General features: G+C 45.5%; 1 protein-coding gene across 1 annotated transcript in view; it reads right to left on the reverse strand.

The window, feature by feature from the left end:
- NAE1 (NEDD8 activating enzyme E1 subunit 1) overlaps window positions 1–24,946 on the reverse strand; it is a 308,399-nt gene that overhangs the window by 275,843 nt on the left and 7,610 nt on the right. The window contains exons 2-3 of the mRNA XM_069217198.1: window positions 2,642–2,745; window positions 2,494–2,554 (exon numbers count right to left, since the gene is read on the reverse strand). Of these exons, the coding sequence (XP_069073299.1) occupies window positions 2,494–2,554; window positions 2,642–2,745 (165 nt within the window). The remainder of the gene's footprint in view (window positions 1–2,493; window positions 2,555–2,641; window positions 2,746–24,946) is intronic.

Raw genomic sequence — 24,946 nt, forward strand, 5'->3', positions numbered from 1 at the left:
AAGGTGAGAGAAGAGGTAGGTTGTTGGAATGCCCCCCGAAAGGAAGAGGAAGAAGAGCCACGTCCAAATCCACGAAACCTCCTAAAAAATCTGGAGGAGGCAGAAGAAGCGGCTTGCAGTCCTAATGACTTGGCTGTGGCCCTGCTTTCTTTAAACCTTTCCAAGGCCGAATCCGCTTTGGCCCCAAAAAGTTTGTCCCCATCAAACGGGAGGTCCAACAGGGTCGACTGCACGTCCGAAGAGAACCCTGAGTTGCGAAGCCAAGCCTGTCTCCTCGCAACCACAGCCCTGCCCATCGCTCTAGCCACTGAGTCAGTAGTGTCCAACCCAGATTGGATAACCTGGGTTGCAGCAGCCTGGGCATCCAACACGATATTCAAGAGCCCTTGGGGAAGCTCCGTATGCGATGATGTTATTTCGTCCATAAGAGCATAGATGTACCTCCCCAAGATACATGTAGCGTTGGTGGACTTCAACGCCATGCTACAGGACGAAAATATTTTCTTGAATTGTGAGTCCAACTTCTTGGAGTCTCTGTCCCCCGGCACCGTCGGAAAAGATCCAGGCGCAGATCTAGAAGAACAGGAAGCCTGGACCACCAAGCTCTCCGGCGTAGGGTGTCTGGACAGAAAGCCAGGGTCAGATGGTGCAGCCCGATACCTCCTGGCCACAGCCCTATGAACCGCCGAGGAAGATACCGGCTTCTTCCAAACCTCCAATACCGGATCAAGCAAAGCCTCGTTGAATGGTAAAAGAGGCTCTGCTGCAGTAGAGGCCGGATGTAGGACCTCAGTTAATAAATTCTGTTTCGCCTCAGCTACCGGCAAAGGCAGTTCGAGGAAGTTAGCTGCCTTTCTTACTACAGCGTGAAAAGTGGCTGCCTCCTCAGTATACTCCCCTGGAGATGACAAGTCCCAGTCAGGGGAAGTATCCAGCCCACTAGCTGTATCCAGTCCATGAAGACCCTCGCCAGAATCCTCAATTTCTCCTTCCTCCAAGACCCGTTGGTATTCCTGTTCCTCCAAGAGACGGAGAGCACGTCTCCTAGAATGTAGCCTCTCTTCAATACGCGGCGTCGACATGGCATCCGCCTAAGTTGAGGAACGACGCCGATCTCCGGATCCATCCAACGCCATGTCCGGCGCCACAGGAAACTTCGACGTCGAGCTAGGAGCCGGATACAGAGAGGCGCGTCTCGGAGTCCCAGATGGTCCTGTCGGGGTCACTGGCCGAAACCCCGAAGTCGACGGGATGGAAACCTCCGGGGCCGAAACCTCTGGAGCCACCGGAGCGGACACCGGAGCCGACATCGGCGCCGAGCCCACATTCACCAAGGGGAGAAAGGGCATGAAGGGTGCTGGCCGTAGCGGCGCCGGAGCACCCATGGTGAAAGCCAACGGCCCGAAGGACCAGTCGGAGCACCGCCTGGAGCCATCCTCTGGAAGATGGTAAACATTGCATTAAAAAATCCGGTATTATCGGCTCCAGGGGCAGGAAAAGCCGGATACTGGGGTGCCTGAATCGAAGGCGACCCCGACACCAGCCTAGACGTCTGCGACGCCGGAGAGAACACCTGAGGCTGCGTCACTTCAATCACTGAAGATGTCTGCCCAGGCGTGGTCGGCGAAGCCGGAGAAGGCAACGGCGTCGATGGATGTGGAGTGACTGTGGGACTGACCTCCCAAGTCTTTCGACGCCGAGCCGAAGGCGACCTCGATCGAGACCTCTCCTTGCTCGAATGGCGCTGTGAATCCCTACGGCACCGGGAGTCTCGATGACGCCGATGAGACTTCGGCTCGGAGGACTTCCTATGATGTTTCTTCTCCTTCCTTTTTGACTTCGCCATGAAGAGTTTAGCTTCTCGCTCTTTTAGGGCCTTCGGATTCATGTGTTGGCATGAATCACATGTTGCGACGTCGTGGTCGGAGCTTAAACACCATAAGCAGTCCGAATGAGGGTCAGTAACAAACATCTTGCCCCCACACTCTGACAGGGCTTGAAACCAGACTTCCTCTGAGACATAGAAACCTCAGAGAAAAACCACGCAGCAGAAAACACACTGTAACTTCGAAAGCAACAGTAGCTCCCTCGAAGATAACTGTTTCGAACGCACAGAAAAAAGGGAACAGACGTCGGCGAGGACCTCTTATTGCCTGTATGACGTCAGACGGCATCGCGTGGGCAAATGTGACGTCCTCGTCGACGTGCAGAAGCTAGGAAGAAGATTTCCGTCGAATGCTGGCGCCATGGGAGTATTCATTAGGTGAGGAATCCACAGGTAGTTGTATCCATCAGAAATAATATTTCTATCTGTCAATAAACTTTAAAAACTTTGAGAAAAGGCAAATCTGTTTAATAAAATGAAAATGGACCAAATTAAAGTGACTGGATACACAGAGAGTCAACAGTGAAATATATTTTTTAAATAGGTAAATCCAAACTGCACTTGAAAAAAGTGTAAAGGTTATTTGGTAATTAGAAAGAAAAGCATACTTATTCCCAACATCTTCTCCACTGACTTGATTCCCATCCACAATTGTAAATGAGCCAATACCTTGAAAAACAAAATATTATGAGTATACATATTATGTCCATATTTTAGCTCTAATTCCAAACAAAATACTTTAGAATTTCTTCGTACCTGGCAGCACTAAATTTTTTAGGATTTCTGTTCCTGTTGCACTTGCATTCACCAGACAAACATGAGCCGATTCCAGAGCTTCCTGACCGTGGTCACCCCACAACCTAAACACACAGTATTTTATTAGTTATGTGAAAAATATAATAAGAAGTTGTTCCAAGATGAGCACCAACGTATGAATAAACTCTGCTAGGGCAGTAACATGTTAGTACTAAACAAAGAAAATGTCAACATAATTTACTCCCCCTCTATGGGCAAAAACAAACACATTCTCAGTTTATCCCCATACTTTTCCATTTGTCTCAGCAAACCAAGGCCACAATGGTTATATACAACAGAATGACAATTAAGAAACACACAATGTGCTATTTGGTATAAATGAAGCTAAAACAATTACTATCAACATATTTCAGAATTCGGATGCAAAATAGTGTTATGTGCTCAGTTTATCAAGAGGTTTCTAAACCAGGATAAAGAAAAGTGCATTTATATGACCCTATTATAAATTTCTGGAAAAACAGTTTTCTAAATGGGTAAGCATGGCCCATCTATGACCTATTCCTCCACGTTTAGGGGTCTTTTGTGAGAAATTCAGTACTCCCATTTTGCCTAGTAGTACAGAATCTGTATTACTGCATTTGGTATTTCTGGAAAGAGTAATCTCACTTTTTTTTTTTAACTGAGGGCAAAGCTTTCAGGTCAAAGGAGAGGTGTGTTGTCCTTGGTAACATAGCCAGAATTGTGCGTTCATAAGCAGGAATCAGTGCAGAACACCAATTGCAGTATGTATTCGCTACTGATTAAAAGACTATAAGGGGTCAATTGGTAAATGCCTCTGTAATATCCAGACTCATTTCAAAACTGGAAATAGTTGGTGCGCACTTACAGCCCGTAACACCAGGAATGTCTGCTGATGTGCAGATGAGGCCTTTCAGCCATTTTCAGCTTTATCTGTATGTTATGCAATAATGAACTAGATCCAAGAGTGGTACTAGCATTCAGAGTGTCCATTTATATGTCTCCCATCACTGGACTGAAGTTAAGCACCAACATGCGAGACCAGCCCTTCACTAAATGAGTGGGTATACCTCCATGGACATTGTGGTCTCTGTTCCCTTGAGCTTTAGGCAGGAGTGCTTTGAGGTGAGTGGATCCAACAAGAAAATAGCATGCCAAAGTCAGACTGTGGGTTCCTCCAGCAGTGGAACATAAACCTTTGCAGGATTTCTAGTTACCAGCACATCTGAGCAGACTTGCCCATGGGATGGAGGCGACGTCTAAGCTATTGCTCCATCTTGTAGATACAGCTGGACAGCCCCACACCCCCATCATTACTCCGGCCTTAGATTGTCTACGGGTGGCACCTCCCTCCGTATTTGCTGCAGACCCTACTATTGTGGTCACCACTAGGTCTACAACCAAAGAGTTCAATGGAGGACTCTCCTTAAGCTCCAGGAACATAGCAGGTCTCTCCAGTGAACTGGCTGACCCAAAACGGGTTACTCTTATTGACGGATTGACCTGTGTGCGTTCCAGGAGACATGGGCCACAGAAAGTAAGCAAAGAGATGGTTTCCGAGGTTAGGGCACATTTTCCACTTGATCGGTGGCCAGACGTCCTTCTGGTGGCCAGTTAATGTGGGTCAAAACTACTCTGAGGGGACAAATAAGAGATCTTAGTTCAGTCCCCAAATATACCAGGGTCAGAGGTTGTAAGGCCCAGTTGGAAGTCCTGGCTATTTATTTACGTTTACTGCAGACCCACTCCTTCGAGACTTTGGTTTGCTTACTAATAGTTATGCTAAGTCACACCATCATGATTGCAGGTGATTTTAATGCTACATTTGAGCCTACAGGGAGTGCAGAATTATTAGGCAAGTTGTATTTTTGAGGATTCATTTTTATTATTGAACAACAACCATGTTCTCAATGAATCCAAAAAACTCATTAATATCAAAGCTGAATATTTTTGGAAGTAGTTTTTAATTTGTTTTTAGTTTTAGCTATGTTAGGGGGATATCTGTGTGTGCAGGTGACTATCACTGTGCATAATTATTAGGCAACTTAACAAAAAAAAAATATATACCCATTTCAATTATTTATTATTACCAGTGAAACCAATATAACATCTCAACATTCACAAATATACATTTCTGACATTCAAAAACAAAACAAAAACAAATCAGTGACCAATATAGCCACCTTTCTTTGCAAGGACACTCAAAAGCCTGCCATCCATGGATTCTGTCAGTGTTTTGATCTGTTCACCATCAACATTGCGTGCAGCAGCAACCACAGCCTCCCAGACACTGTTCAGAGAGGTGTACTGTTTTCCCTCCTTGTAAATCTCACATTTGATGATGGACCACAGGTTCTCAATGGGGTTCAGATCAGGTGAACAAGGAGGCCATGTCATTAGATTTCCTTCTTTTATACCCTTTCTTGCCAGCCACGCTGTGGAGTACTTGGACGCGTGTGATGGAGCATTGTCCTGCATGAACATCATGTTTTTCTTGAAGGATGCAGACTTCTTCCTGTACCACTGCTTGAAGAAGGTGTCTTCCAGGAACTGGCAGTAGGACTGGGAGTTGAGCTTGACTCCATCCTCAACCCGAAAAGGCCCCACAAGCTCATCTTTGATGATACCAGCCCAAACCAGTACTCCACCTCCACCTTGCTGGCGTCTGAGTCGGACTGGAGCTCACTGCCCTTTACCAATCCAGCCACGGGCCCATCCATCTGGCCCATCAAGACTCACTCTCATTTCATCAGTCCATAAAACCTTAGAAAAATCAGTCTTGAGATATTTCTTGGCCCAGTCTTGACGTTTCAGCTTGTGTGTCTTGTTCAGTGGTGGTCGTCTTTCAGCCTTTCTTACCTTGGCCATGTCTCTGAGTATTGCACACCTTGTGCTTTTGGGCACTCCAGTGATGTTGCAGCTCTGAAATATGGCCAAACTGGTGGCAAGTGGCATCGTGGCAGCTGCACGCTTGACTTTTCTCAGTTCATGGGCAGTTATTTTGCGCCTTGGTTTTTCCACACGCTTCTTGCGACCCTGTTGACTATTTTGAATGAAACGCTTGATTGTTCGATGATCACGCTTCAGAAGCTTTGCAATTTTAAGAGTGCTGCATCCCTCTGCAAGATATCTCACTATTTTTGACTTTTCTGAGCCTGTCAAGTCCTTCTTTTGACCCATTTTGCCAAAGGAAAGGAAGTTGCCTAATAATTATGCACACCTGATATAGGGTGTTGATGTCATTAGACCACACCCCTTCTCATTACAGAGATGCACATCACCTAATATGCTTAATTGGTAGTAGGCTTTCGAGCCTATACAGCTTGGAGTAAGACAACATGCATAAAGAGGATGATGTGGTCAAAATACTCATTTGCCTAATAATTCTGCACTCCCTGTAGTACATGCTTCTGAGAACTAAATGCCAAAGAGCATTCCCGCTAGGGAGCTCCACCTATTGCTCCATTATCCACTGCAGCCCTGCAAGTTGCCAGTACTTGCTTGTCACATGGGCTGAGAGCCTGCAGTGGTCACTCAAAATCAGCTGTCTCACTGTTTCCCACTTTCCACAGAGTTAATTATAGCAGTAGGATTGATTATATCCCCCGAGATGTCAGCGCATGGAAGTTATTGACTGATATACGATAATCCCCCATAAATTGGAAAAAAAGATCATTTACTACTTGTTTTGGACTTGGACCATGGGGCAGCATGGAAAGAGGAGCTGAGAAATGCCCCAGGTTGTGTTGTGTCTGAAGTTGCCAACTCTGGGAGGGCTCTTAAGTAGAATACCACTGCTACCCCTGAAGAGGTCGTTGGAAATATTTGTGGCATTTTTATTTTCCACACCAAACCCAGTAGTTGACAAGCTAGACAATGGGGAACTCCTTTTATCTAGCCATAATGAGTGCTTTCAGAAGGATTTTAAGTCTGGTAGGAAACCAGCTAAAACAAATCTCTGGTTTAACTGTGCATGTAAGGAAGCTAAGCATACGCTGTTGAAAGCTATCAAAGAAGGGAGCAGAAGCACAATTCCACTAGCTAGAGCGCAATACAAAAATGCACTTAAGGCAAATCAAGTAAACTGGAATGATAAATAATGGGCTGAACTTTTAAATGTCAACATTTTTTGGCATATTGTCAAACATGGCTCCTTATGTGTGGCAATGAAGCCAGGAATCTACATTCAAGGCACAATATGAGAGGATCACTTTAAATCTTTATACAGAAACAGTGCCCCCTCAACTTGTGAACTACGTGAAGTTGTAGGTACATCTTTCAGTACCTTGATAGAGTGTAGCGCCTCCCAACCTGAACCACTTTTACATTTCTCTTGATACTGAGAAGGCTATGGCTGTGCAAAAGAAGGGGACAGCTGCTGGTCTAAATAAGATCCCTTCAGACATTTTTAGACTGAATCTCGATGTTTGGGTCCCATATGTAAATACAATGCATGACTGATAGTAGTTCCAGTAAAAAAACAAAAAAGTCGACATACATGTTTGAAAAGTTTAACAATACGAGGCTAAGTATAATGCTCCCAGAATGCTCTCTGATTAGAAGCAAATGTTTGCAGAAGCTTGTAAGCGAGGGTGATGATTATTTGCTTTCAAAATAAAATGCTCAGAAAAAAAGTGCAAGTAGGAAAAAAAGTTTCGCTACTATGAAATTTTAGGTGCTATTTCTTTGAAGTGTCATATAGTAAAATGTGTTGATGCATGCTTGTATTTCCCCAAAAATATTCCTAATGGAAAATCTGTTTAGCCATTTTCAACAAGAATGTGGGAAGCATGAAAATAAACAAGCACTGGCAAAACCAACAGATCCAACATTGCTTTGTGAGTCTTTTGGTTTCGTCAATGCGTGTCTTGTTTTGACATGGCTTTTGTAACCCTTTATTGTTGTGAGAGCTGACAGGCCCTCACCATTGAAACAAACATTGGCAAAAATCAAAAAAAGTTTGAAGGTCTCAAAGAGCACACATTGCTACCAGTGGCGTAAGAAAGGCTTACAACACCCTGCAGAGGGCCCCCTCAGCACAGCACCTGCGCTGAGGGAGACTCCATGTTCTTTGCAGGAGTGGCCACCTCCAATTTCATTACGCCACTGATTGCCAAAGTAGTCCATGGCACTGAACAAAACTAGTGCAGAAATGCTCCTTGTGGAAAAGCAGAATTCAATCACTCACAGTAAAGCTAGCCAATAGATAGAGAGAGAAATAGAAGTTTAATAAAAACAAAATGTCTTTGTTAATGCCAGACCTAATTAGGAACCAAATTCTCAAAGAAAGTCACAAAAGTGCACCCATGGTATACATCTTTGAATTAGTGGGTTTCATGAATTCAGAAGCACTTACAGAAGTAGATCAGGAAATCGTACTCCAACAAAACATTTGTGAACTGTATTTTAGCATGATTAAATATACATGTGTAGATTTGCTCATGTAAAAATCTATTGAGTGTTTACAAGTTCACTTTCCCTCCAACCACTTTTTTCCCAACCGTGGAAGAACTTCTACTTCTGCCACTGTTACAAATAAATTTCCAACCTTTCTCAGTATGGGAAAAGATTAGAGAAGAGCTGGTGAAAATCCTTAAAGCATGCAAGTTAGGAGGTTTGCAGACTCAATGGCAATCTAGCCCTGGAACTATTGCTTACTGCCTCCTCCATCTCCAGTATGTAGATCTGCAGACAAGTAGATTTTTTTTAGAGGACAAATAGATTTAAGAAGCAACCTGTCCCATGGACAAGTAGATATTTTATTAAATTCCACATCCCTGTGAAAGACAGACCTGGTTATGGGAACAGGGATATTTTAAAAGTATATGTAAGTATTATGGGCAGGAGTACCATTTTTTATTAGTGCGATGATTTCATCCAAGAACAATGGAAATGTAATCCATGTATTTATTGTGGCTTCTGGTTTGGTAAGGGTAACAATGTAGGTCACTACTACTAAATTGTTTTTTTCAAGGCTGAGCCAAATCCTCAACTATTTCACTGTGCTCCTGCACCATACCAAAGGAAAGCCAGGCATGAACCTCCTTATTGTGATACCAATGGACAAGAATACAAATTTACTCCAACTAACTGTGATGCCTGAATGCCCACCAAACACTATACATTATCCAAGCTGGACAGTTGGGCTTTTACATATAGAGTCATAGCATTAGTGTAGAAGGAGATAAGGATGTTACGCGAGGTATACCATTGCGCGGAGGTTGCATGATGATTTCTCAATTTTGACAGCAAGCAGTTATAGTGCCAGTGCAAGTGATATGGGGCCTAGCGGGCACCATGTTGAAAAATGCCCCTTTTTGACATGGTCACCCTCACTTTTTGCCTGGTATTTAATGCAATTTTGACTGAAAATGCACTGGGTTCCTGCTAACCAGGTCCCCAGTACCAGATCTCTTTCCCAAAAACTGTGCAATTGTTATCCAGTTGGCAATACCTTTGGTCCAACTGTACGTCCCTAGTAAATGGTGCCCCTGGTGCCTAGGGCATTACGGCATGGGTACCAAAGAGGGTCCAAAATGGCTGCAGCATGTATTGTGTCAAGCTCAGGGACCCCTCAACTAGCACACGTCATTGGAAGCTCCATGTCTTGGTGAGGCTAAAAGTGAAAACACGACATGGCACACAGCCTGTGTGAAATATATGGAATACACCCCTATAGCAGGCCTTGCAGCCCTAAGGAAGGGTGCATTATATTATTACTAGTCAGGACATATCTGCACCAGCAGATATCCCCTGCTATGACTTTGTCGATTCTTAGAAACAGTGAGTGGCAGGGAAGTAATTTTAAGTACATGTGCTGGACACTAGTCACTACCAGTTTCCCAGCTACAAGATGACTTAATTGAAAATAGGGATGTATGGTATCAAACGTCTCGAATTAATAAACCATCACTGATGCTAGTGATGGACTAGATTAATACATGCACCCACAAGGCACCTTAAAGGTGCCCCCTGAAAACCTGCCAACTACCCATGTGGGGACCGCCACATCAGACATGAATCTGACCCCCCCCCCCCCCAACCCAAAGCATGAGATCCTTTTGCTCTTGGGCGATCAGAAACAAAGCCTGCTCTGGGAGAGGTGGTTGCATCTAAATGCAGTATATAGGGGAGTTCCTGGCACCAGGAAAGCAGATTCCTGCTGGCCTACAAAGAAGGACACCCAAAACCCAAGCCCTAGGAAAAAGCACCAGCCTTGGTCCTAAGCCCTGCAAAAGCGTGGGAGGCCTTCCTGCCTTCAACAGGAACTGCAGTGGAGCAGGGGAGCTCCACCCCTGCATCTTGCAAGCATTTCAAGAAGAACTGAGAGGCCACCGGACTACTGTAAACCTGACACCTGAAAGCACCATTACACTCGTGCAACACCGCCTGAGTTGAAGTGGACCAACGGTACCAGCATGGTTCCCCAGACCTCCAGAGACGAAGCCCACCTTGGACTTGCCCACTGTGGATCATCCGAAGCCGCCTGCAGCCTCTGCATGCAGGCACTCTCAACCGTGAGTGCTCCAGGGGAGAAAACGCAACGTCTCAAGACACGGCTGCAACCCGTTGCCCCTCGCCTGTGGAGAAGAGGACCTGAGGTATCCTTAATTCCCCGGACAGCCCAAGATTGCAATCCACTTGTTGGTTTCCCTCAACTAGATCTCCAGTCCTCACCTGCAGCATCTTTGCAACTGGACCGATCCCTATTTACAAACATTCGGCACCCGATGGCATACTATACCTCTACACCGCCTGCCCTAGTGCTGCCTGGTGTGACTTGCTGGTATGGTTCTGACCCTTGTTCAGTACTAACCTTAAGTCCAGGAGATGGATTCCGTAAGTCACTGTACTGTACCTGTTTGGCGTCTTTGATTTTACTCCATAGGATAACATTGCAGCTTCCAAAAACTGGACTGTCAACTTTTCAAAACTGTAAAGATATTTCTTGCAAAATGTACTTACCTGATCGGATTGATTCTGGTGCCACAACATATATAAAGATACTTGTTATTTTGGGAAATTGGTGCGGATCTCCTTCTTAAATCAGGTGTCTCATTTATTGACTATGTGTGTATTTGGGGATGTTTCACACTCCTCTCTGACAAGCCTGAGGCTGCTTGACCACACTACCCCCGAAAAAGAGCATCTTGGGATTGACAGATCAAGCCCCTGGACTCTCTTTATAGTAAACCAAAATAAGATATACTGTGCAAAGAGCCAGCTCCTACATTGGTGGTGCAGTGGTGGGGTGCAAGACTTGACATTTGCCGTACCAGTAGATAAATAAGTGATACCACTAAGGAATCCAAAATTGTCTTTAGATAGGAAACCTTTTTTTCAACTGTTGATTTTTCTAAATTGTTTACAATTTACTGTAAGGGCCCTGTGTTAAGTCCCCAGTTCAAAATATTTCGAATTTAAAACACTAAGTTAGTTAGGCCCTTTACTAGTTCACTTAGATTTTTTTTATTTTTTATTTCTAACAAGGTCCCAACTACTTTAATACCATGACTAAGACAGCAGGTACATCTCAGGAGTTCAACTTGGGCAACTACTAAAACCTTAAGTTGGGTCAATGTGAGGCCCTCTGCCAAGCATGAAAACTCAGGATGGGGTCTAACCCTACAAAAACTCATCTGCAGTAACTGCTTGCAGAAAATGATAGAACCATGGCATGTAAGGAAGCCCCTCAGGAGACTGAGGAGGAAGAGAATGATGAATCCCTCCACAACTTTACTGACAGTAATACCACTGGGAGCACTTCTGATAGTACCCCAGGAGATGGAGACAGTGAAGATGCTGAACTCCAAACATTAGCTAAGAGAATAGAATTAGAGTTTAGACTCTTAGCTATAGAAAAAGAAAGAGCTAAGATGGGCCTAGGACCCATTTCTGCCGGCAGCAAAGGAAGAAAGAATAAACTTTTGACCGTAAAATCCCCAAAAGGATTGTCTCCAAATATTCAGAGGGTGATGATATCACCAAATGGTTCACAGCCTTTGAGAGGGCCTGTGCCATGGGAAAACACAACCAAACGTTTTGGGGCTCTCTATTGTGGGTGCTGTTTTCAGGGAAGTGTAGGGAAAGACTTCTGACACTGACTGGAGCAGATGCTGAGTCCTATGACCAAATGAAAGATACTATGATTGACGGATTAGGACTCACAACTGAGGAGTACAGGATTAGGTTCAGGGAGATTAGAAAACCCTCTAGTCAGTCCTCTGTAGATTTTGTTGACTTCTCAAAACACTAGGTGGTTGGTTGAAAGGGAACAAGGTGCAAGACAATGATTGCCTTTATAATCTTATTATGAAAAAGCATCTGTTGAGTAACTGTGTTTCTGAAAAATTGCATCATTATCTGTTAGACCTAGGTCCGATTTCTCCCCAAGAATTGGGAAAGAAGGTAGACCACTAGGTCAAGAATAGGGTATCCAAGACATCTCATAGTGGGGGTGGCCACAAGAAAGGGGTTGCCAAGCACCCCTCCCCCCACCAAGGGAAAGATGATGACCAGTCTAAAAATAAAAACAAAGAATCTTCTAAAGGCTCCCAAAGACCTGATAAGGAGGGCGGGCCCCGAAACAAACCAAGAGTGGGTACCAGGGTAAAACCTCTGAGCCTAAGGCGGCTTGGTGCTTCAATTGCAAGGCCAATGGGCACCGAACTAGAGACCATGACTATCCCAAAAGAATAAGGGGCCAGATGTATCAAGAAGGCCTTTTGCGAGTCGGAAACAGCGATTTTTAAGAAATCGTTATTTCTGATTTGCAAAACGCAATGTATCACATTTGTGATTCGGCAATAGTGATTTCTTAAAAATCGCAAATGCTATTACCGAATCGCAAATTGCGATACTGGCCCCATTCGCACCTATGGGCCTGTAGGCCCATATCTGCTAATTTCTTGCATTTCCAAAATTGCGATTTCTTAACTGGAAATCGCAATTTTGGAAATGCAAAACTCCAGGGTGCTGGGGGCCTAAGGCCCCCTCTGCTGCACCCCAAAATATTTTTTTACAACATGTAAGGTGCACACATGCCAAAAGGGCATAAGTGCTTTACATGTAAATTTTAAAAATTCATTTTAAATGCATTTTTAAAATTTGCACATGATTACCACCAGGTTCAACCTGGTGGTAAATAGCAATTCCTAAATGCCCAATTTGCATTTAGGAATTGCTTCTTACATGTGCTTTAGAAATCGCAAATAAGGAATCCTTATTTGCGATTTCTTATTTAGAGAGTCGCAATTTGCGACTCTCTAAACAGGGTCGTAATTTTAAGGAATCGCTATTTTAGCGATTCCTTAAAATTGCTTTCTGAATGCCTTTAATACATTCTGAAATGGCTTTTTGCATTCGCAAACGGGCATTCGCACCGTTTGCGAATGCAAAAAGCTTTCATACATCTGGCCCAAATTAACCCCTCAAGTGCACCTCCAGCTCCTGCTTTAGTAGTATGTACCCAGATGGGATCCCAGGTGGACCTTGACCATGTCAGAGAGCTCATTGAAACAACTTTAGTCTCAGAGGGAGGGGTGGATGTAGCTGCCCTGGCTCTCTGGCCCAGTCATCTGGAGAAGTACAGACAACAGCCTCATAATAATGGGATCAGAGTTGAAGCACTGTAGGATACAGGTGCAAGTGTCACCATGGTGACTGAAAAAGTGATATCCCCAGAACAGTACCTGACTGGTGAAACTTTCACGTCATCAATGCTGACAACCAAGCTAACGCCCATCCCATGGCACTGGTATCCTTACAGTGGGGAAGGTTTACTGGCCAGAAAAAGGTGGTGGCATCCTCTGCAATTCCTGTAGCCTGACTGCTAGGAAATGATCTGGAGTTCTCAGCATGGGCTGAGGTCGAAAGTAAGACCCATGCTGGCTATACCTGAATGGGTGCGTGTGAAAACTAGAACACAATGAAAAGCCCAGGATGAAAAAGAGGTGCTGTAGCCTGGAATAATGGCCCAGCCCTCCAAGAAAAAAGGTAGGAAGACTTAAGCCAGCTTCTGAGCAGTCCCAAGCTCAGGTTCTCTCACGTCACGGAGAAGACCTGTCAGTCGTTGAGGGAACTGGGCCCCAAGGACTTGGGCTTTACACATCAGAGGTCCTAGGCCCAGGGGGACCCTCTATACTGAAGAGCTATGCCAAGGAAAGAGGACCTGCCCCACTCTTGAAAGCCTGAGACAGCAAGCTGCTCACCAAGAAAAGGGAGATGTCAGTGGCTCCCACAGAACCTATTGTGAAGATGGACTCCTGTATACTGAGGCCAGAGACCTCAAACCTAGTGCCAGTAGGAGAGTGGTAGCGCCTCAGATGTATAGAGATTTCCTGCTCACTTTTACTCAGGACGTCCCCTTAGCTGGGCATCTTGGCCATACCAAAACTTGGGAGTAGGTTGGTACCTCACTTATACTGGCCAGATATGTCCCAGAAGGTGAAGGAGTTTTGCAACTTCTATGTCACCTGTCAAGCCAGTGGCAAGGCGGGTGTTCACCCCAAAGGCCCCCTTAAATCCCACTTCCAGTGGTTGGGGCTCCCTTTGAGAGGGTAGGGGTTGATGTTGTTGGCCCCCCAAGACCCTCCAACAGCCTCAGGCAACAGATTTATACTGGTGGGAGTGGATCATGCCACCAGGAACACTGAAGCCATACCCCTTAGGACTACCTCTCCTCCTGTAGTTGCTAGGGCCCTACTAAGTATCTTTACTATAGTGGACTTCCCTAAGGAGGGGGTATCCGACAGAGGCAGTAACTTCATGTCTGAATACCTCAAGGCCATGCGGAATGAATGTGGAGTAGCTTATGAGTTCACTACCCCATATCACCAATAAGGAAATGGTTTAGTTGAAAGATAAAAAAAAAAACATGAAAGGCATGATTGCAGAACTCCCTGAAAAACTCAAAAGGAGATGGCTTATCCTGTTATAGTGCCTGCTTTTCGCCTGCAGAGAAGTGCCACAGAAGGGAGTAGGTTTTTCCCCTTTTTATCTTCTGTTTGGAAATCCTGTACGGGGACCATTGTATCTAGTGAGGGAAGCTGGGAGAGACCTCACAAATAGCCATAACAAGACATTGTGGACTATGTGCTTGGCCTACATTCAAGGATGGCTGTGTACATGGAAAAAGCATCCAATAACCTTGAGACCAGCCAAGAGCTCCAGAAGCTCTGGTATGACAAAAGGCTGCCATTTTGGAATTCCAACCAGGGCACAAGGTGTGGGTACTGGAGCCTGTCGCTCCCAAGGCACTCTAGAGCAAATAGAGTGGCCCTTACACCATCCATGAAAAGAAGAGTGAGATCACATATCTATTTGACCTAGGCACTCCAGGGAACCCTCACAGGGTCATCCATGTGAATCACCTAAAGCTCTTCTATGACAGGGTTGATGTTTCCATGAACATGCTGATGGTAAGTGATGAGGATCAGGAAGAAGAGAGTGAGGCTCTCTTTGACCTCCTCTCCCACAACTGATGGATTCTTCTTTTCAGACTCTCTCAATGCCCAGCCGCAAGCTGACTGCAGGCAAGTCCTACAGCAGAATGCAGAGCTATTTTCCCCCTCACCCCTCGTCAGTCTAAGTGGTGTGTCCATGATGTGGTCACTAATGGCCATATGCCAGAGTTGAGAGTCAAGAGTAAAATCTATAGAGAGTCTGACCATGTGAAGGATAGCATCAGAGCTGAAGTAAGCAAAATGCTGAATTTAGGGGTAATTGAGCACTCTTACAGTCCGTGTGCCAGCCCAGTGGTCTTAGTCCCCAAACCTCATTTCAAGGGAGATAAATCAGAGCTGAGGTTTTGTGTGGACTATAGAGGTCTCAATGCTGTCACTAAGACAGATGCACACCCTATTCCAAGGGCAGACAAATTAATTGACAGGTTAGGGGCATCCAAATTTCTCAGTACTTTTGATTTGACATCAGGGTACTAGCAGATTAGTCTGAACCCAGGAGGAAAAGAAAGATCAGCATTCTCAACCCCAGATGGACATTGGCAGTTGTTTATTGTTATGCCATTTGGTCTAAAGAATGCTCCTGCCAACTTCCAAAGGTTGGTGAATAAAGTAATTGCTGGGCTGGAACCCTTTGGTGGAGCATATCTTGAGGATGTGATCTTTAGCTCCACTTGGCAGGATCACCTGATCTACCTTGGCAAGGTCCTGGAAGCACTAAAAAGAGCAGGCCTCACTATCAAGGCAACAAGTGCCAGAGAGGGCAGGGCAAGGTTGTATAGTTGTGCCACTAGGTAGGTGGAGGCCAAGTTCAACCACTACAACTCAATCGCCAGACAATTCTGGAGTGTGACGCTCTAACCACCCAGACCCAAGTCCGATGATTATTTGGCTTGACTGAGCCCTACAAGAGATTTGTGAAGGGGTATGGTACCACTGTGGCACCCCTCACTGCACTGATTTCCAAAAAGATGCCAAAGAAAGTAAACTGGACAGTGAGCTGTCAAAAGGCTTTTGACACACTGAAAGAAGCAATGTGCTCAGCACCCATTCTAAAAGCTCCAGGTTATACAAAGCAGTTCATAGTGCAGACAGATGCCTCTGAACATGGGATAGAAGCGGTCCTATCCCAGACCGATGAATCTCCTGGCCCAGGGCCCATTTGGAACCTGGAAAGGCGAAACATTTAATATTCAGGGAGGTGTGTCCACCCCTCAGGTCAGTCCCACCCCTAAGGTGAGCTGCCTGATGTGGATACAACTTTTCAAAATTTGCCAACTTGGTGTTGGTAGATTTAGGAACTCTGGGGCAGGGTTATGTCCACATCCCATAGAAAGTGGTGATATAGGGGGTATAATGACCCCAGGGGTAAGTAGCCCATTGGCTAATAACCTACACTCCCCAAAACACCCATAAATACAGAATTTAGGGGAGCCCCTGGCACCAAGAAAGCAGATTCCTGCTGACCTATGAAGGACACCCAAGATTCACAAAAGAAAAGCCTGCGTTTGAAATGGGGTCTCTAGTTGGCAGTGGTTTGTACCATGTCCAAGTAGGGACCCTCACTCTAGTCAGGGTAAGGGAGCCACGCAGCTAAAATAACCCCTGCTCACCCCCTTCGCAGCTTGGCTCAAGCAGTCTGGCTTATCTCAGAGGCAATGTGTAAAGTATTTGTATGTGTATACACACACACACACACACACAGAATAAAAAAACACCACAAAAGTACTCCACACCAGTTCAGAAACATAGTCAATATTTATGCCAATATTTATATGAGTAAAACAAGACCAAGATGACAAGAATCCAACATACCCAAGGCAAGATATCACTTTTTAAAGGTTTCAATGAGTCTTAATCCAGAGAAATCAATGGTTTTATGTTCTTAGCACAGAGTACCTAGGATGTGTCAAAAACAAAGAAAATTAGGGCCACAGGGGAAGTGAGGCATCGAAAAGCAAAGCAATGCATCAGTTCCATACTGCACAGGGGAGGTGATGTGTTGATTCTTTCCTTGCTGGAGAGGCGATGCGTCAGTTAGTTTCTGGCAGGGGAGGTGATGCGTTGATTCTTTAGTCACAGGAAAGGTGATGCGTTGATTTCTGGGCCCTAGGCTTCGGTTCTTTACTGCAGTGCAGGGTCGATGAGAAATTGACGCCCTGTGGACGATGCATAGAAAATGCAGACACGCTGTTAATGGAGCCCTGGGGAAACAGGCCCTGCGTCGATTCTGCAATCGCGAGACAGGCGTTGGTTCGATTCTCCAGCCGTGGGACAGGTCCTGCATCGATTTTTCTGCCATGGGGCATCAGTGCAAGGATTTTCTCCTTCAGCTTATACTTCCAACGGCCCAAGAACTGAAGTTGGCACCATTTGGTAAGTCAGGACCCTGAGCAGAAGAGCCCAGGCACTAGCAGGTGAAGTCTTTGATGTCCCTGAGACTTCTTAACAGGAGGCAAACTCAGATCAAGCCCTTGGAGAACCTTGGAAAGCAGGATGGAGAAAGCAAAGTTCAGTCCTTGCCCTCTCAGGAACGAAGCAGCAAGCCAGCACAAAAAAAGCAACAGGCAAAGAGTCAGTCGCTCCTTCTAGCTCTTCTTCCTACCAGAATGTCCTCAATCCAGAAGTGTTCTAACTTTGAAGGGTCAGAGGTCTAGAATTTACACCCATTTCTGCCTTTGAATTAGGCAAACTTCAAAGGCAAGTCTTTGTAGTACACAAGTCCCTGCCTTTCCATCCCTGGCCCCAGACACACTCCAGGTGGTTGGAGACTGCTTTATGTCAATCAATCAATCAGGGGTTCTTGTAGAGCGCAAGCTTTTCACCCCGGGGTGTCTCCAGGCACTGGTTGGAAGCTATTGTGTTGGTCGGTCTAGCAGATTTGATGGACGAAAAGCCAGGTCTTGAGCTGCTGTGTGAAGTCCTTCAGGGATGGGGAGGTCGTTTCAGGATCTGCCAGCGAGGTGGGAGAAGTAACATCCTTTGAGGCATTTGTGGCAGGTGCAGGGGACGTAGAGGAGGGAAAGGGAGGCCGAGCGGAGCTCTCTGGTGGGTTGGTGGAACTTGAGCCATTGGTTGATGTAAGCGGGTACAGTGTTGGGGAGAGCTCGGTCAGTATGTGTGAGGAGCTTGAAGAGGCATCTTTGCTGTACAGGGAGTCAGAAGAGGGCTCTGAGGTGGGGAGTGGTACTGGTTCTTCTGGGGAGGTCGAGGAAGAGTCTGGCTGCAGAGTTTTGGATGACCTGGAAGCGTCCTAGGTGTTTTTTGGTGGTCCCGACGTAGAGAGCATTGCCATAGTCGAGGCGGCTGGTGATGAGAGCCTGGGTGACTATCTTCCTGGTCAAGAGTGGTATCCAGCGCAGCAAGCAGTGGGTGTTGAAGTAGGCCTAGGCTACTGCGTTGAGATGTTTCTTCATGGTGAGGTGGGTGTTCAGAATGATTCTGAGGTTGCGAGCGTGGTCTGAGGGAGTAGGATTGGGGCCGAGGGGGTGGGCCACCATGTACTGTCCCAGAGAGAGGGCTTGTGTCCAAAGATGAGGAGCTCCGTTTTGTCCGAGTTGAGAGTAAGGCAGCGGTCTTTCATCCATGCGTCGTTTGTCATAGTGTCCTGAAAGTTGGTTCGGGTGGTAGAGGCATCGTGGGAGAAGGAGAGGACGAGCTGGGTGTCATCAGCATAGGAGATGATGTTGCGGCCGTGTGTGCAGGCGAGGTCGGCTAGAGGGGTTATGTAGATGTTGAAGAAGGTTGGACTAAGGGAGGAGCCCTGTGGAAAGCCGCAGATATCTTTGGGGGGGAGAGGTGAAAGGAGGTAGGAAGATCCTCTGTGTTCGGCTGGTGAGAAAGGAGGAGATTCAGTTGCGTGCCTTGTCTTGGATTCCGACTACGTGAAGTCTGGTGATCAGGGTATGGTGGGAGACGGTGACGAAGGCTGCCGAGAGGTCTAGGAGGATGAGGCCTGCTGTGCCGCCAAGGTCTAAGATGATTCTGATGTCGTTGGTAGCTAAAATGAGTGCTGTTTCCATGCTGTGGCTGGGCTGGAAGCCTGATTGGGATGGGTCCAGAAGGTGGTTGAGTTTGAGGTGGTGGATGAACTGGCAATAGATGGCTTTTTCCAGGACTTTGGCAGGAAACACGAGGAGTGAGATCGGGGTGTAATTCTTGAGTTTGCTGGTGTCGACTGAAGATTTCTTTAGTCGAGGTTTGATCTTGGCGTGTTTCCACATGTTGAGGAAGGTGGCAGTGGTAATGGAGGTGTTGAAGATCTCCGTGAGGGTGGATGCTAATTCTTCTTGCCCGGGGTTATAGAGGTGGTGAGGGCAGGGGTCCACGGGTGATCCGGAGTGGATGGAGGTCATCAGCCTGGAGGGGTCTTCCGTGGATGGCTGCTTCTATTCAGAGATCTGCAGGATGGTGGTGCTGGTTAGGGTCCCAGGGGGGTCGAGGATGGAGGGATAGGTTTTGAAGTTGCTGTAGATGTCAATGATTTTCTGGTGGAAGTAGTCTGACAGCTTGTTGCAGAGGGATTGGTGTTCGCAGTGGTGGCGGGACAGGAGAATTCTCTGACAATGTGGCCTCAATACGGGAGTCGAGTGCTTGTTTCTTAGTGTCCCTGAATCTAGAGTGGTAGTTCTTGAGGGCAGACTTGAAGGGGTCAAGGTTGGCGGGGATCTTGTTGGAGCGCCAGCATCGCTCTAGTCTTCTGCACTGCTGCTTGAGTGCACAGAGTTCAGGGGAGACTCTAGGTGGCTTACTTGGTAGGTCGCTGCTTGAAGATCTTTTCAGAGGAGCTACTGTGTCCGTAGCAGTGAGCCAGTCAGAGAGGTTTGTAGGGACAGGCACAGCCCTATTCAGGTGTGTCAGCTCCTCCCATGAATCTAGCCCAGGAAGGCCCATCAGGATATGCAGTGCACACCTCAGCTCTCTGTGTGAGTGTTTAGAACAATGGTTCCCAACCTGTGGTCCGGGGACCCCTGGGAGGTCCGCAAAGACTCCTCAGGGAGTCGGCAACTGCTTACAAAATGAAACAAAACAGAATAATAAATTATGTATAAATAAAAAGGCTAAGGTACAATTGAAAATTTTAAACCATGCTGTAAATCTCAAGGAATTTGAAATTGGAAGATACAAATGAAATTAGTATCCTCAGATTGATTCATGGGAGTAGTGGAGGTGCATCAAACAGAATATAGTGTGAAAGATGGGTGGCTTCAATTAGATTAAGGAAAGCGCCAACTTTCCTATTAAAATTATTATTTTTTAATTATATTTGTTTGCAAATTAAGTAAAATGTGTTATCATTTCTGTATGTGTATAATGAATGCATGTTTCTTATTTTTCTCTATATTGTGGTTCAAATCATCGACAATGGTTAGGCCGGGGTCCCCGGTTTCTAGTAATGACTCAGTGGAGGGTCCCTCGATCCAAAAACAATTCAGGGGTCCCAAGGTTCTAGTAATGATAAAGTGGGGGGTTCACAGAAGTCAAAAGGTTGAGAACCACTGGTCTAGAGTGAATTCACAAACAGCCCAACTGTCATTCTGACGTGTATTCACCAGACAGGCAAAGGCACAGAATGGTTAAGCAAGACAATTCCCACTTTCTAAAAGTGGCATTTTCAATCTCATAGTTCAAAGTCCAACTTCACCAAAAGATGTATTTTTAGATTGTGAGTTCAGGGACCCCAAACTCCACATCTTCATCTGCTCCCAATGTGAAAATATGCTTTAAAGATATTTCAAGGCAATCTCCATATTACCCTATGGGAGAGATAGGCTTTCCAATAGTGAAAAATGAATTTAGCAGTATTTCACCATCGGGACATGTAAAACACACCAGTACATATCCTACCTTTTGAATACACTGTACCTTGCCCGTGAGGCTGCAGTGGCCAACGTTAGGGGTGACTTACATGTAGTAAAAGGGAAGGTTTGGGCCTGGCAAGTGGGTGCACTTGGCAGGTCGTAATGGCAGTTCAAACCTGCACACAGAGACACTGCAATAGCAGGTCTGACATATGTTTACAAGGCTACAGATCCAATAGTAGCATTTGATTTACAGGCCCTGGGGACACAGGGTGCACTATACCAGGGACTTAATAGCATATCAAAATATGCCAATCATGGATAAATTAATCACTAATACACTTTAGACAGACAGCACTTGCACTTGCACTTTTGCACTAGTCAGCAGTGGGAAAGTGCCCAGAGTCTTTAAGCCAGCAAAAACAAAAATCAGCACAGGGTCAAAAACAGGAGGTCAGAAGCAAAATCTTTGGAGGATAACCCTGTAAAAAGGGACATTTCCAATACAGAGGAAGAAGCACCTGACTTCGCCCCTGCTCTGCTGGCCTGCCTGCTGTTACTGCCGATTTTCACCAAAGTTGACCCGTCCTGCGCCTCCAAAAGCCTGGGAGGCCTACCTGCCTTTAACAAAGACCCATGAACTCTAGTGAAGCAGAGGAGCTGCTTCCCTCCATCTTGCAGGCACCCCAAGAACTGAGAGGACTCCGGAAGAACCAGACACCTCAAAGCACCACTGCACCCGTGCTGCACTGCCCAAGTTGAAGTGGACCAATAGTGCCAGCCTGGCTCTCCAGAGATGAAGCCTACCTTGGACAAGTCAACACCCCCTGCAAACTCTGCATTCAGGTCCCCTCAACCATGAGTGCTCGTTGGAGAGACCCTGATGCCTCAAGACACCTCTGCACTTGTCACCTCTGGCCTGTGGGGAAGAGGACCCGAGGTTTCCCCAGACATCTTAAGATTGGAACCCACTTGTTGGTTCCACACAACTGGATTCCTAGTCCTCATCTGCAGCAACTTTGCAACTGGACCGATCCCCATTGACTAACATTGGGCACCCAATGCCGTACTACACCTCTACACGCAGCCGCCCTAGTACTGCCTGGTGTGACCTTTTGGTGTGGTCCTGACCCTTGCCAAATACTCACCTTAAGTCCAGGAGATTGGTCCTATAAGTCGCTGTAATGTATCTGATTGCGGTCTCTGTTTTTCCTCTATAGGATAACATTGCAGCTTCCAAAAACCGCACTGTCGACTTTTCAAAACGATAAAGATTTTTCTTGCAAAACGTACTTACCTTATCAAATTGATGCTGGTGCTATATATATATATATATATATATATATATATATATATATATATATATATATATATATATACACACACACACACACATAAGGATACTTGCTATTTTTGTAAATTGGTGTGGAGTTCCATCTTGAGTCGTGTGTCTCATTTATTGACTGTATTTGCAGACGTCTCACACTCCTCTCTGCTAAGCCTGAAACTGCTCACCCACACTACTCCCGAAACAAGCATTTGCAATGCAATGGGTCTCGCATTTGCTCGAGTTAGAGCTAGTAGCATTGTTAACTCCTAATCGGAATTTTATTGACACGTAAACTGAAAATTAAAAGTAAAACAGTTTCACATAAGCAAGCCGATTCACAGCGCCACGACTGCCATGAGCATCACACAAAAGGAAAAAGAAGTTCACTCACAATCAAAGTTATTGGCCAAAGTGCAATTATACATGTAACAGGGGCGATGGCCGAGGCAGTAACAAAAGCCCCCTAAGTCGTGACAAACGTAAACCATTTACCAATGTCATCAAAGGATTTTTGAAGGGCAAGCCCAAAAGCGAGTGGTAGTAATGGGTGTGAGGTGGGCATCATTAAAAGCCCAGACACATACCAACACGTCGGAAAAGCAGCACTTGCGCGCTGCTATGCTCGACCTAAAAAGGTAAAAAGACCGGTCTTTTGCATGCTCTTCCAGCCTTAGCACCATCAATAAACGCCTCGAAGAGAACTCTGCCACAGGTAGCAAGGGTTCCGCCAGGGGTAGAGTAGTCTTTAATGCCGTACCTGCAAACAAAGTTTGTCTAAATAAACATCTGGTAGGCCTGAAGTTTTGCTGTGCTGCATTTTCCTTTCCTTTGCTGCAAGGAACAAAGCTTGAAACAAAGCTCAGAACCCTGCACCCCAATGCAACAGCGACCGGAGCAGGCTCAAAAGACCTTTCTACATCACCTTTCAATACCAGAGCTTTTTTTTTTTTTTTAATAGTTTTATTTAGTGCATATCTGGCCCAAGGGCATGAAGCCCCTTTACTCAAGCACCACATAAAGTGATGTGGCCAGAATCACAGGAAGTTAAGCTGATGCTGGAATTCGAACAGGATGCCCAAGTTCCAAAGTCATCAGCTCTTGTCGTTAAGCCACATTTCCTACCTAGCTTGGGTAAGAACATAGTTTGAGAGGTTAAAACACAGGGGGTTGGGCAGTATCTCAGTAAAGTAACAACGAGGATATGTAGTTCAAATAGGGGTGAACTTGCAAAGGGCAGCAGCACAGATGGTCCTTGGCTCAGCAGTTGGAAAACTGCAGGGGAAAGGTCATCTGTTGGTTTGAGGTCCACTTGGCTTGGCGGAGTGGCTCTAATTCGGTATAAAATTAACAGACGGCCTTAGAGGGAATTCTCCATTCCATTATCCCTTCGATAACAATGACAAACCTAGATTAAGCGAAGAGCTTGTTATGACTTATGTTATGAATTATGCACAGGTAATTAAAACTGGCTGAAGCCTTGAATTCCATAGAACAACATGGTTCTCTCTAGTGGGGAAATGCTTTGTCACTCAAGCCTCCCTTCTCCCACTGTAGCAATTAGTTCCTTTAAAACCTATTAGTGAGACTGTATGGCAGGAATGGAAGAAATTAAGGCAAAAAAATGTCAACATCCTATCTCCAACCAATGCAAGTAACATGGTGTAAATTGAGATGCCTCTAAAAGTATTTTTTTTTTAGTCCAGTCTAACAAAACACCTTCGAAAGAGTATGATGTCAAATCTGACTATAAGTAAAACAAACGTTAGTCCTGAAAATGAAGGCTCTTTTCTGTGAATCGCCTCAGTACTCACTATGACGGAGATCTTCTGCACAACTGGACATACCAACTGATGTGGTGGGAGGGGGGAGGGTGTGTGTGTGTGTCTCCCCTGTTATGATAAACAAGCAATGCATTTCCCAGAGTAGCAAATAAGCTCTATGCTGAAGAGTATTGATTTTGAATTACATTCGGTTAAAAAAAATGCCATACACAGCTTACACAGCCTTCTGTCATTGGGCAGGGCAGTATTTTTAGCCCACTATTACCTTCCCGGCGTATACCAGGAACCGTCTCAAACACTGTGTTAAGGATAACTTTCCTAATTAAATAATAAATGACAGAAGTCAATGCATGCCTATTAATGCCTCATTTTTCAGAATGTAAGAAGGGAAAGAACAATAGAAAGACATTCTTTTGCTGTGTAGTACGCATTTGTAATTCATTCTCATCACAGGCCTAACACACCATCTCTGCCTTGTTTCCTTAAGATTCTAAAGAAGTTCCTCTTCAAAAATAAATCATCCAGAAGCAGCCATAATGACTGCTTGCCAAACATGGATGCTAACAAAGATTCCTCACATTTATAAGCAAGATTCATTGGCCCTTGCATTGTTGCCATTCTGTTCTACTACAAGCCCATCAGTTGGCATTTTGCCACTTATTTTGTGTCTTTGAGGCATTGTTAGAACACCCTCAAAACATATTATTGGTTCCTGGCACCGTATGTGCCATTTTAGTTTTTGTATATCCGCGTGAAATTGTCTTAAATGCAGCACTGAGGCAATTAAATTCGGGATTTTATGATGCACTGAACCATTGTTCTTATAAAGCCTTTGTTGCTGATGGTTGTTGATTGTTCCACGACAGCAAAAGCATTTCTTGCAAGCTTGTTGTGCAACACCAAACATTTTCTGG

This window comes from Pleurodeles waltl, chromosome 12 (genome assembly GCF_031143425.1).
Source record: "Pleurodeles waltl isolate 20211129_DDA chromosome 12, aPleWal1.hap1.20221129, whole genome shotgun sequence".
Lineage (NCBI taxonomy): Eukaryota > Metazoa > Chordata > Amphibia > Caudata > Salamandridae > Pleurodeles > Pleurodeles waltl.